General features: G+C 39.8%; 1 protein-coding gene across 1 annotated transcript in view; it reads right to left on the bottom strand.

The window, feature by feature from the left end:
- Nucleotides 1-2,932: 2,932 nt before the first annotated feature.
- The window catches only part of PGGT-I (Prenyltransferase family protein), a 39,744-nt gene continuing 30,088 nt past the window's right edge, over nucleotides 2,933-12,588 (bottom strand). The window contains exon 11 of the mRNA XM_089157912.1: nucleotides 2,933-3,940. Within this exon, the coding sequence (XP_089014038.1) occupies nucleotides 3,791-3,940 (150 nt within the window). The 3' untranslated portion in view covers nucleotides 2,933-3,790. The remainder of the gene's footprint in view (nucleotides 3,941-12,588) is intronic.

Raw genomic sequence — 12,588 nt, 5'->3', positions numbered from 1 at the left:
TACCATACGATACTAGCCGATACGTATCCATATTTGACCCAATCGATACAATACATCTGGATACATGTCTCCATTGAATTACACTAAAATACATTAGTCAGAGCAATACAATACTCGATAGAAGACGATACGTCTTCTAAAATCACTTGACCGATACGATACTCGATACTGATACTTTAAACCTTGAATGGATGTAGACAAGGCCATCACTTCACTGGATAAGCACACCATAATTGACTAAAGCCTTACCTGGGTATAAAGTAACAACATCTGTAGTCTCACCAGCTTTTGCAATCTTAGTGAAGATCCAGAGTACAATTGGGTTTCACCAGCTTTTGCATAAGCCAGAAAAACCATCGGGACTTGGGAGCTCTCTGAATCTAAATCCCAGATTGCTTGCTTAAGCTCCTCCTTAGAGGGCATGCCATCAAGCATTAGTCAATCTTCATTAGTGGGCAAGCATGGTATAACATCTAGCAACTCAGGGTAATCCACTCCATCCACCTTCTTATGAAAATTTTCATTAAAGGAGGAAAATAATCTTCCAGGGTAACTGATCTTTGAGAGCTTTTAATTTCTTAAATTTAGATGAGGATATGCCCCCTAATGCAAACTCCAAGCAACACAGACAAATGGCAAGAAAGATGGATCATCAATCCAAAATTTTTGAAATTGAAGGATGGGAGCATATGATCATAAGCCACCTCCTGCAAAACCTCCTGGTGGCAATCACCCATCAACTCCAACCAAAGCTCATGTCAAGAACAGCAATAACATGCCCTCTTCTTCTATGGTTGGAGCAAGTAAACCTCTTTCCAAATGATGGCAAAGCAACCATATCACATTGATCTACCCAACCCTAGAACTAACAGCTGAAGCACTGTTAAATCTCCTAGGACCCCATTTTCAGAAGACAACAAATTGGCATGAAAATCCCCTAATACACACCAAGCCCTCCCTCGAATCCGGATCATCACCCCTGATGGCCCGTCGGGTTTACCACCACAAATTTGGTGGGACCCACAGGTAAAAAAAAAAAAAAAAAAAAAACTCTTCCATCACCCAACCCCTGGGTCCCCTGTATTTATGGTGTAAAGCCGTCGGGGAGCACAAAGTGCTACCCCGACGGGTAGCTGATCCGGACTCCACCTAGATATTCGGGGTCTCCTCACACGACTATTCACAAAAATTTCATTAACAAACCCGAGACGATTAAAAAATAACAAGGGAGCATAGTTACCTCAATCATGGGTTTCTTGTTTATATATATGTAGACACATTATGGAATGGAATTATGTGGAATTGCGATGAATAATTTAATCTTTTTTTGGTAAATTAGGACTTGTGTGGAAATCTTAGGTATTTTTTTGAGTTTGGATTATCTCCTCGTGGATTGGAAAAATTTTCAATCCACACGTCTGATTGTGTGACATGTGTCCATTCTAATTTACTTTTTAATAATCAACCTAAAACAAATCGTACCATTTGGCCATTGTAGGGTTGGGTTGACTGGTAAGATCCATACCTCGTAGTGCAGGGTGGTCCTATATATAAAAGAGCGTTTTGTTTCCTAAATCTCTTCTCTCTCTATAGCTTTCAATTTCCCTTCTCGGTCTGATTTATTAATTTGTTCCGTTTTGTTTCCCAAATCTCTTCTCTCTCTCTCTATAGCTTTCAATTTCCCTTCTCGGTCTGATTTATTAATTTGTTCTCACACCAGTTCTCTACTTCCAGTTTGACAGTAGGGATAGAAAGAAAAGTACGTGGCAAGTAAGACCTTTTTGTCCTTACAATGGCAGTGGTGGTGGTGGTGGGAACTACAATGATGGGGTTTGGAAAATTTGGGAATTGACATTATAGAGTTAGGGACTCGATTTTGTAAATTTCAAAAATTTTAAACCTTTAAATGTAAAAATAAAATTTCGTACTTACATATATACCCTGCAATTTCTCTTACGACAGTCCGCTTTGTTTTTGAATATGTGGTCAAATCCTAACTGTTGACAACAAACAGTAGCAGCTACCGCTAATAAAAATCCTGTGTTCCTTTTATATTTCTCCACCATACGATAAGGGCAAAACTCCCATGAGATTTATTAGAAACATGAAGGAGCACATACCTCAACTCTCTGATTTCTGTTTTTCTCTTTTAGTGCAGAAAAAGTGGTACTTCTTTTGTTATCGGATCGGTAGAATCACCTAGATCGAATCAGTATCCATTTAAGTGCAATGCTGTACCGATGGATCAGAACAAATTAAGACTGAAGGGTGGAAACCACAATGAGCCTTTCCCAACAAAATAATTTTGAACAACAATCATCGTTCTCAAGTGAGAGGAGTTCTTACGCATGGTTTGCTTGTTTGAGTTTAGTTGCCGAGAATCAAGCCATAGCTTATTCAGGAGTAGATGATGTGATGGTTAATCTGGTGGCACGGTGAGGGCACAGAGATTAGCCGAGCTGGGGTGTTCAAGGGTGCTTGTTTCTGTTGCAGGGACGGCATGGATGTGTTGAGAGACAGGGGAGAACTATACTGGGAAGAGTTGACGAAGAGTGGATGAAAGGGAGAGGAAAAGTTGTCTCAGGATGGGGTAGATATGCTCAACTGTTTGGCTTCTTTCCCGAGTTCCAACTGAAATACGAGCTTGGACCTCTCACACCTTTGCACCACACAATTAAGAGATCCATGGATACAGTTACTATGTTTACGAGCAGGGTGTGTGTCTGGCTGCTGGATGCCCTACCCGTGGTACCCGGGTTGTTTGCTTGGTTACCATGGACTGGGCATCCAGCGGCCAAAAGCACAGACACACATCCTGCCCGAACACAGAAGACTTGAATGCAGAATCTACCTCTAACCACTAACAAGGTGAACCAGAAATAAATCACATCATAAATATGTGGTAAAGAGATTTGAAAGGAGAACAGTGCCTGATATGCAAATCCCAACTCCCGAAATACAACCATATATGAATGAAATTACAGAAAGTTCAACAATTAATCATGTCGGAAGTATAACTCTACCATGCAATGGAAGAATTAGAGAATAAGCTTGTTTATCATGTGAAAGCATGGTTGAAGTCTTTTGAGTAAAAATCAAAGAAATCTTATAGAAGAAAAAAAAAATTTAAGTGAAATTTGACACAACTATGTCATAAATCATCTAAATCTTACTTTCCTTAGTTGATATTTTAACCCGATTCATAATAAATGCGATGAGTTTAAAATACATAGACACTGGACTGAATAAAATAAATTCTTAACCTTCATCTCATGATCCCATTCCCCTTAGAAAATAGCATTGGGGTTATCCCTAGTAGCAGGAAAAATAGCATTTTGTTAGTGGCGTTTAATAACCCGCATGTGTAGCTAATTTTGCCTTACCATGCCACCAAAAACACACCCCACTCCCCAAACCCAGAAAGGAGGGAGTAGATGAAAGTCTACGCTCTAAATCCTATCACTTCCAAAGAGTTACTGCAAAATGAAGAGAGAACAGGAATGATGATCACCTATCTAAAAGAAGTTACAATGATTCATAGAGAGAGTAGAGGAAATCCAGAGAAAAAAGAATTTCGGCTACAGTTATAACCTCCATCAAATGCATAGTTTATGAACACAGTGCCTCCCGATCACTTTGGAGTTTTCAGACTACAACTGTTTTCTGTTGACAATATACAGCGGATGAACAAAGACCCAGAATGTTAGACCTCCTAGGGATGTACTACATGAACAAATCCAAAATACAAGCTTTGAGTCCATTTGGTTTACAAGCACCCAGCTGGACTTAATCACATTCCGGAAGCAGCAACTTCTGTGATCCCGAGTTCGACGCAGAGTGGTTTTAAGCCTGGTTCTCCCAACATACTGAAGGCAGATAAACCATAATAGGAATGGTATAAATCTGGCAGCTTTGCTGGAAATTTACTAAAACCACCATACTGATGCACAAAAACATCATAAAGCACTGAAAATCAGAAGCCTAGTAGTAGTAAAGTGCCACATTATAAGCAAATCTAAAATATCTATAAAAATAATTGCTCACTAATTGAAGAACTAGTAGACTATTATATTTTGCACTTGAAATATTCGTAATCTGATATCACAACCTGTCCAATTTTATCAGATTCTTTTGATCTGGCAGAAAATCCAGGCTCTTTTAGATAGATGTAATAAAATGTTAGTTTCTAATAATAGAATTTTATGGGTTTCCCCAGGTCCCAGATAATATTTGGGTTAAAAAAAAGCAGTGGCAAAGAAATAGTTTCGCCTAGACTCTAGTGTACAAAATAGCCACCATGGATTACCAAGTCTCAGAAACAGACATTCCAAACATATTGAGATCCCTGCTGCTCTTTAATCAAAGTAATCATCTGCAACAGAAGCACCTAATGTACTCATATTTGACAAACCCTAGTCAGAGGTGCAGCAACGAAACAGCAAGGTAGAAAGAAAAAAGAAATGTGGAAGGGATGGAGGCAAGGTGGGAGATCTCATTGAGATTTCGCGAGATATCTTGCTATCGTGAGATAGTGAGATGAGATGGGAGGCGAGACTTGAGAGATGGGAGATCTCGCCATCTCGGGCGAAGATCTTGTTGACGGTGCTTTTTCCACTTGCTTAGGGGCTTTAAAAAGCTCGTCTCGCCTCTCTCAAGCCTCTCTCTCGCTGCAAGGCCATTTTTGGCTGGAAAACTCAAATTTTGGCCGGAATTTGTTGGGGATTCAACATAGCAACATCATCAACTCATTTACAACAGCAAATTCAAGCATATTTCAAGTGATCTTCAACAAATGTAAGATTTTCCCCCAAATTTGAATTTTTTTTCAAATATAAGGTTCTACAATGGGTGTATGAGTGTGGTATAAATATATGTTGATGATCAAGTTTTGATCTACACTTTCATGGAAAAAAATTTTTAATTTTCTGTCATTAATTTTTTTTTTGAATTTTCGTATTGAAAAAATATATTATCGAAAAAATTAAAAATTAAAAATTATAAATAAATACTTATGTTAAACTACATTTAGAGGGCTACAATCCCATGTGTTAATATTTTGATTATCATGCTTGCTGTATTTATTTTTATTTTTTATTTAAATAATTAAAATAAAAAATTATGAAAAATAATACTTTATTAAAAAATTATCTTCTTTTTTTATTAAATGATGCTTATATTATGCAGTTTATTTTAAAAATACAAACATGTCGATTTGAGCATTGTATATATGTTATCTTAGAACAAAGTGTGTGTTTTGTTGTTTTATAAATTGTTTTTACATAAAATAATTATAAAAAATAATGTTATTAAAAATTTATCTGTTTTTTTTTTTTTAAATGATGCTCATATTATGTAGTTTATATTAAAAATACAAACATTTTTGTCTGAGCATTGTATATATAGTTATCTTAGAACAAAGTGTGTGTTTTGTTGTTTTATAAATTGTTTTTACATGTTTTTATGTATCTAAAAATTATTCTAATGATTATTTGGGAACATTCTGTATGTATTTCAAACTTCCAGTGCTGTACATTTGAATCTTAAACGGCAACTAGTGGGAGTGGCGGCACTAGTAGTGGGACTCAGGACATTGCTTGGCAACATGGGGATTCCTTGACTGCCGACAAGAAAAAATCCCAATGCAAGTATTGCCTCAAGATTTTGAATTCTGGTGGTTCAACCAGATTAAAGCAACATTTGGCTGGTGGATACAAAAATGTTTCCAAGTGTCCCAAGGTTCCTTATGAAGTGCAAAAAGCAATTGCAACAACTTTAAAGGGAGGGAAACAAAAAAAGGACGAGATGGCACAAAAGCAAAGGGAATTTGAGGATACAGTGCTATCTAGACCTTTTCTTGATGTTGATGAGAAGTCAAGCAACGATGAAGAGAGGAGGGTTATGGGTGTTGAGTCACGAGCTGAGTGGAGACAGATGAAGGCTGCAATGGAAGCTAGCACACAGTCCTTACATGTTGAGAATGTGAGGCAATATGAACAGAAAAGGGGAGCAGGTGGTTCGGGGTCATGGGCATCCATGCCAGCTAGACATAGTTTTCAGGGAACTAAGAGGATCGAAAGGAGGAGAGACTAGATATTATGATTCCACATTTGACCAAGACCCCTCCCTCTTCAAGCATCAAGACATCTATCAAAGAAGCATTCCATATATGTTTGTTGGAGGTAAAGAAGGCAGTAGGGAGGAGGAAGATAGGTTGGCAATCAGCAAATTCATGCTCTACAACAACATTGCAGCAAATGTAGCCAAAACACCATATTATCAGGGGATGATCAATGCAGTTGCTAAGGCAGGTGTAGGGGTTAAAGGCCCAACAGCTTGAGAAGTAATGAATAAATATTTACCAAAGGTAAAGCAGGAGGATGAATACATTGGTTCATAAAGGAAATATGGAGTACATATGGTGTTACTGTGATGGCTGATGGATGGACTGGTCCTACTAGACAGTCCATCATTAATTTTATGGCGAGCTGCAATGGAAAGACATCCTTCCTTAAGTCAGTGGATTTCTTAGATAAAATCAAAGATGTTGACTACCTTTACAAGTTTCTTAGGGAGGTGGTCCTCGAGGTAGAGCCAAAGAATGTTATCCAAATTGTCACAGATAATGGTGCTAACTTCAAAAAAGCTGGTGAAATGTTGATAAGGAAGAAGAGCAGCAAGATCCACCTCTTTTGGACACCATGTGCAGCACATTCGATTGATTTTATGTTGAACGACTTGGGGAAAAGAAAGTCAATCAATACTGTGGTTGAGAGGGCTAGAAGGGTAAGTAATTTTATTTATAACCATGGTTATGTGCTGAAGATGATGAGGACCATTGTAAGGGTGATCTAGTCAGACTTGGATTGACTAGATTTGCCACCAACTATGTAGCTCTAAAAAGCTTCCAAAAGAAAGTGGTGAGTCTACGGCACATGTTTGCAAGTGATGAGTGTTTTAATTGGCGTGGATCTAGCCATCCTGATGCAATACTAGCCCAACAAACCATTGCTGATGATTCCTTTTGGAGGCAGCTAAATAGGATAGTGGGCATTATAGAGCCTATTGTGTTTGTTTTAAGGATGGTGGATTCGGAGAAGAAGCCCACAATGCCCCACATATATGCTGCCCTTAAGCAAATGAAAGAGTTAGTTAGAGCTGCTGCCCCTAGCTCCTTTAAATCCTACGAGAGGATCATCGATATTAGATGGGAGATGCACTTGATGCATCCTTTGCACTTGGCTAGTGAGTCACTTTTAAGTCTTTAAGTTTTTGTTGTATACTTTAATTACATTCTTAATTTGTTATAAGTTATAAGTTTTAAATTATAATTTATAAACAAGTAAACAACCAAATCACTAAGTCACTAACCAAATTTTTTATTTCCACAATGCAAGCTTACTACCTCAACCCAAAGTACCATTACAAGAATGATCTGGGGCTTGATGTAAAGTTGATGAATGCGGTGCAAGACATGGTGGAGAAGCTTGTGTCAAATCCCATCATGCAAGGGACAATTAATGGAGAGGAGAGAACTTATTCAATTGTTTCTTCAACTTCTTGCATTAGTGCATTAAGCATAAACATAATACAATAATTGAAGAATTGGTCTACAGATCAAGGAGTTCAGGGATGCCTCTGGGAGTTTTGGAAATCCTTCTGTAGTTACAACTAGGCAAAAAAATGATCCTGGTAAATACTCCATTACTATAAGTCATTAAGTCTATAACTCTATAAATGATAACTGATAAGTTATATAAATATTAAGTTTTACTTGCCTAATGCATTCTTACTTTTGGTTATGCAGCTGACTGGTGGGTGCTATATGAAACTAGTGCGCCAAATCTCAGGGACATAGCAATTAAAGTACTCTCACAGACTTGCTCATCCTCTGGTTGCGAGAGGAACTGGAGCACCTTCTCGCTCATTCATAGTAAGGTACGGAACAGATTGGGGAGCAAGAGGCTCAAGGACTTAGTATATGTGCATTACAACATGAGATTGAGAGTAGGGCACATACAAGATGATATAGATGACGACAATCGTGAACCGATTGAGTTGACTGATATATTCCACGAGCCCCCCCCCAGAAGATGAGGAAGATGATGTCATATATCAGTGGGTTAGGGATCGAGGTGGCCCAGTGCTGGATGGGCCAGGAGGGCGGCTGGATCCTACCATTGCTGCTGCTATGGGCCCAGATGCTGTGGTTGAGCATGTGTCTTTTGATGAGGGTCAGGTTGTTGTAGCAGCATCAGAAGGACCAATTGTACCATTTGTGGAGCCACCTGGTCGACTTGAAACAACTGAGGTGACAACTAGTAGTGGGAATTCAGATGATGCCGATGATACCAGAGGGCCAAGTGGCCCAAGTCAGCCATCGAGTCATGGAGGCAGTCAGGCTGGTCATGTTTTTGGTGGAAGTCAACATCAACAAAGGGAGTCACCTCCACCAGGTCCGAGTCATCCGACACATGCGAGCCACGGTTCCCCTATCTCTCGGACTTATGCTAGGAGTAGGAAGAGCAGATCAAACCAGGGGCAGGGGCAAATGAATGATGATGCTAGCATGCATGATCTTGAATTGAACATGGGAAGCATGAGCCTAGATTATGGTCACAGTGATTCACAACATCAGAGTTTGGACAGTTGGCAGTCATCGGGGTACCAATACGGGGATCACAACACCGGGTCAAATTATAGTGGGTATTCTTCTTATGGAGGTCATGCTATTCCTCAAGACCCTGCACTTGGAGAGTACACATATGGGAGTGAAGGTGGGTTGTTAACTGAGTGGTTTAGAAACCCCTACCCACATACTCAACAGCAATATGAACAACAACAAGAAGAATGGCACTTTCACCCACCCACGATTGACGGTTATCCCAGAGTGCTATTCCTCCAGTATTCTGACATGGAGACATATCAGTTCCATATAAACCGATATACGACATACTACAGTGATGGGTTGACTTGGGAGTCATATGTGGCCACTGTTCAGAATCAATTGATGCAGAATGCTAAGTGATACTCTTAGTCTTGTAAGTTGTAATCTTCTAATCTTGTTACTCTTGTCTCTTGTACTCTTGTCAGTCTTGTGACTCGTGATTGTAAACTTATGGATTATGATTTATGACTTACTAAAAGTCTAAAAGTTCTTAATTCTTATGGTTGTAAAATTTTGAAGACATTTAACAATTTATTACTTTGATAGTTTGAACTTTGATCACTTGTTGACTTGAATACTTGATGTGTAATGTTATTGTATTTGATACTTGATAGTTGATAACTTGAATTACTTGATATCTTTACATTACATGTTGTCTAACCTTGCATTTCACAGAATTTCGATTTTACACATAGGATCAACTTAGAAGACATAGTTAGGGTTATTTTTTCACAAATCTAAGGTCATCAATGTGTTCAAAAGGCCTTAAATAGGTTATATACCAAGTTTTAGCCCAACCGGGGCCCTAAAACCCACCGAGATGGGCCACCGAGATTACGCCCATTTTTTGGTAGATCTCAAGTGAGATCTCCCACCATGACTGTGCGTTATGGTGATGACCCATACAATTTTAGGTGGCGTTTTTCCTCTCTCTCTCTCTCTCTCTCTCTCTACACCCCATTCAAACGCCTTTTCTTATGGCTCTGTCATTTGCAGAAACAGCACAAAAAGAGACATGCATTTACTAACTAGTATATATATACTTTGGTCCTATGTTCTTATTTCTTATTCCACTCCTGATTCACTCACCTCTGATATCTTCGAACTTCTTCAAGTTTTTATTCTCCTTTCAACTTGCTCTCTTGTTCACACCTTGTGGCTGCATTTTGTTTTCTGGTCGTGAGATTTTCATTGTGTTCGCCGTTCTTGCTTGTGTGCCCTAGATCTGTTTGCGTTGTGCTGATCTTGGTGTTCGACTGCATTCTTTTGGTGATTTCTCTGTTTGATTTCAGTTCTTTGGTGTTCGATTGTTCTCTCTTGCTGCTATCGGTTTTCTTGGTGTTCAATTTGGAAATTTTGCTTCGGTTGTCTATTATTGGAGTGATCTGTGTGAGATCTGTTTTCTTCTCCGAATCTTGCCTTCTTGGCTATTGATTTGCAAGTTCTGTTTTCATTCCTGCTCCTTGATGATTATTTCTTGGTGATTCTTGGTAGCTTGGCCTCTGAATCCTCAACCTCTGCTGATGTTCAGTCTATTGACTCTTCTCCTTCGATGCCTATGACGAATGCTTATCATTACCTCCCAACTAAACTCTCTGCCACCAATTATCTTGTGTGGAAATAGTAGTTTTCCTCCCTTGAAGACTACTGGTTTGATCGGTTTCTGGACAGTACCAATCCATGTCCCTCCCCTTTTCTTGATCCTGCTGCCAAGCTTCCAACCCCTAATCCGTATTTCCTCTGGCAGAAACAAGATCAGATGTTGTTAAGCTGGATCTTGGCTTCTTTGACTCAGTCAGTTCATTCTCAGGTGATGAATGCTCCTACTTCCTATGAAGTCTGGTCTTCCCTAGCATCCACATATGGTTATTCTTCTCAGGCCTGTATCATCCAGCTCAAAATGCAGTTGCACAGTCTCAAGAAAGGCTCCAACACTGTAGCTGCTTATTTGCTTTGTTCAAATAGATTTCTAAGGCATTGGCTTTGGCTTCCAGTCCTGTTCCTGAACCGGAGCTTGTCCTGTTAATTTTGGGGGGTCTTGGAACTGAATTCCAATCCTTTGTCACCTCTATTACAACCAGAGAGACCCCTGTGAAGCTTGATGACCTTCAAGGCCTTTTATTGTGTGAAGAGACTCGGTCCAACACTGCTCTGAAAGAGATCACTAACATTAGTGCCCCAGGTTGCTCAAACCTCTATATCTTCTGCTTCTTCACAACTTGACTCTTCTGGTCCTGTCAGACCCCTCAATCCAACTCCGGTCAACAAAAATTTTCTGCTGGTAGGTTCTCTACTAATCTGTTGTCTGTAAGAAAATTTGCTGCTGATAATCATGATTACTTTGAGTTTCACCATGACAATTTTTATATGAGGGATCTATCCTAAGGCCACCAGAATTCCTCGGGTCATCCATGGTTACATGCAGCCAGGATGGGACTCGAATTCCCAAAGTGCCCAAGAGTTTTTACGCAACTCAACATCCTCTTCCATTGGCTCTAGCTGCCACAAGTGGTGCTGGCTATGAACCTACATGCTGCTCTCAAGCGTCAAGCATGCAGTTTGGCAGAATGATGTGGACCATGAGTTTAATGCCCTTATATCTAATCATACTTCGGTTTTAACTCCTCTCCCACCTAATCGCCATGTGATAGGTTGCAAATGGCTCTTCTGTATCAAATGATGGTCTGATGCCTCCATAAAGCGTTACAAAGCACACTTAGTTGCCAAGGGGTACACCTAGGAGTATGGTCTGGATTATGATAAGACCTTTAGCCCCATTGTCAAGCCAGTCACCATCCAAACATTACTTGCCTTGGCTGTCATTAATTGAACCATTCGTCAACTTGATGTCAATAATGCCTTTTTTTAATAGCAATCTCACTGAAGAGGTGTATATGCAACAACCACTAGGCTACGTTGACTCTAGGTGTCCATCTCATGTGTGCAAATTTCAACGATCTCTCTATGGGCTCAAGCAAGCCGCATGGGCATGGTTTTAGCACCTAAGCACTTTTCCCTTGAGCCTTGGCTTTCAAGGGTCGAGACTGATTCTTCATTGTTTTATCTTCATGGCCCACATGGTTCTCTCTCTATATATCTGTATATGTGGATGATATTCTCATCATTGGGCCCTCTTCTTATGCTATTGATAAGCTCATGGACTCTCTTAAGGCCAAGTTTGTTCTTAAGGACTTGGGTGTAGCATGGTTTTCTTAGGCATCGAGCTTATTCCCCACTCCGATGGCCTCATATTATCTCAACGGCAGTATACTTTATCTCTTCTTCATAGGGCTGGTTTATCTGATGCAAAGTCCATCTCTACTCTTAAGTCCCATCACACCACCTATGCACCTATCACGCACGGGAGGGCCTCCATTGCATGACCCTACTTTGCATCGGAGTTTGGTTGGTGCTCTTCAGTATGTCACTTTGACTCGCCCTGAGATTGCCTTCACGGTCAACAAGCTATGTCAGTTTCTTGCTTCACCCACCAAAGATCATTGGGTGGCCTTAAAACGGATGTTGCATTACCTTAAAGGCACCATCCTATATGGCCTTCATATTACGCCATCTCAATCATGTGCCTTGTCTGCTTTTTCTAATGTTGATTGGGCAGGAAGCTCCAATGACAAGAAATCCAGGGTGGTTATCTTGTTTTTTTGGGGGACAATTTGGTCTCTTGGCAGTCTCGTAAAACAAGCTACTATGGCACATTTTAGTACTGTGAACAAATATTGCACCTTGGCACTTGCCACCACTAAGATTACCTGGATCCATTCTTTGCTTTATGAGTTAGAGATTGCATAGTCTTTACCACCTACTCTATGGTGTGATAACATTGGGCCCACTAACTTATTGGCCAAACCTATCTTCATGCTTGCATCAAGCACATCGAGGTGGATTTCCACTTTGTTCGTGACCAG

Source organism: Hakea prostrata, chromosome 6, assembly GCF_041222555.1.
Source record: "Hakea prostrata isolate BN-2017 chromosome 6, UWA_Hpros_2, whole genome shotgun sequence".
In the NCBI taxonomy this organism is placed as follows: Eukaryota; Viridiplantae; Streptophyta; class Magnoliopsida; order Proteales; family Proteaceae; genus Hakea; species Hakea prostrata.
Note: the sequence above shows the minus strand (reverse complement) of the source record. Positions and strands in the feature narration are given on the sequence as shown.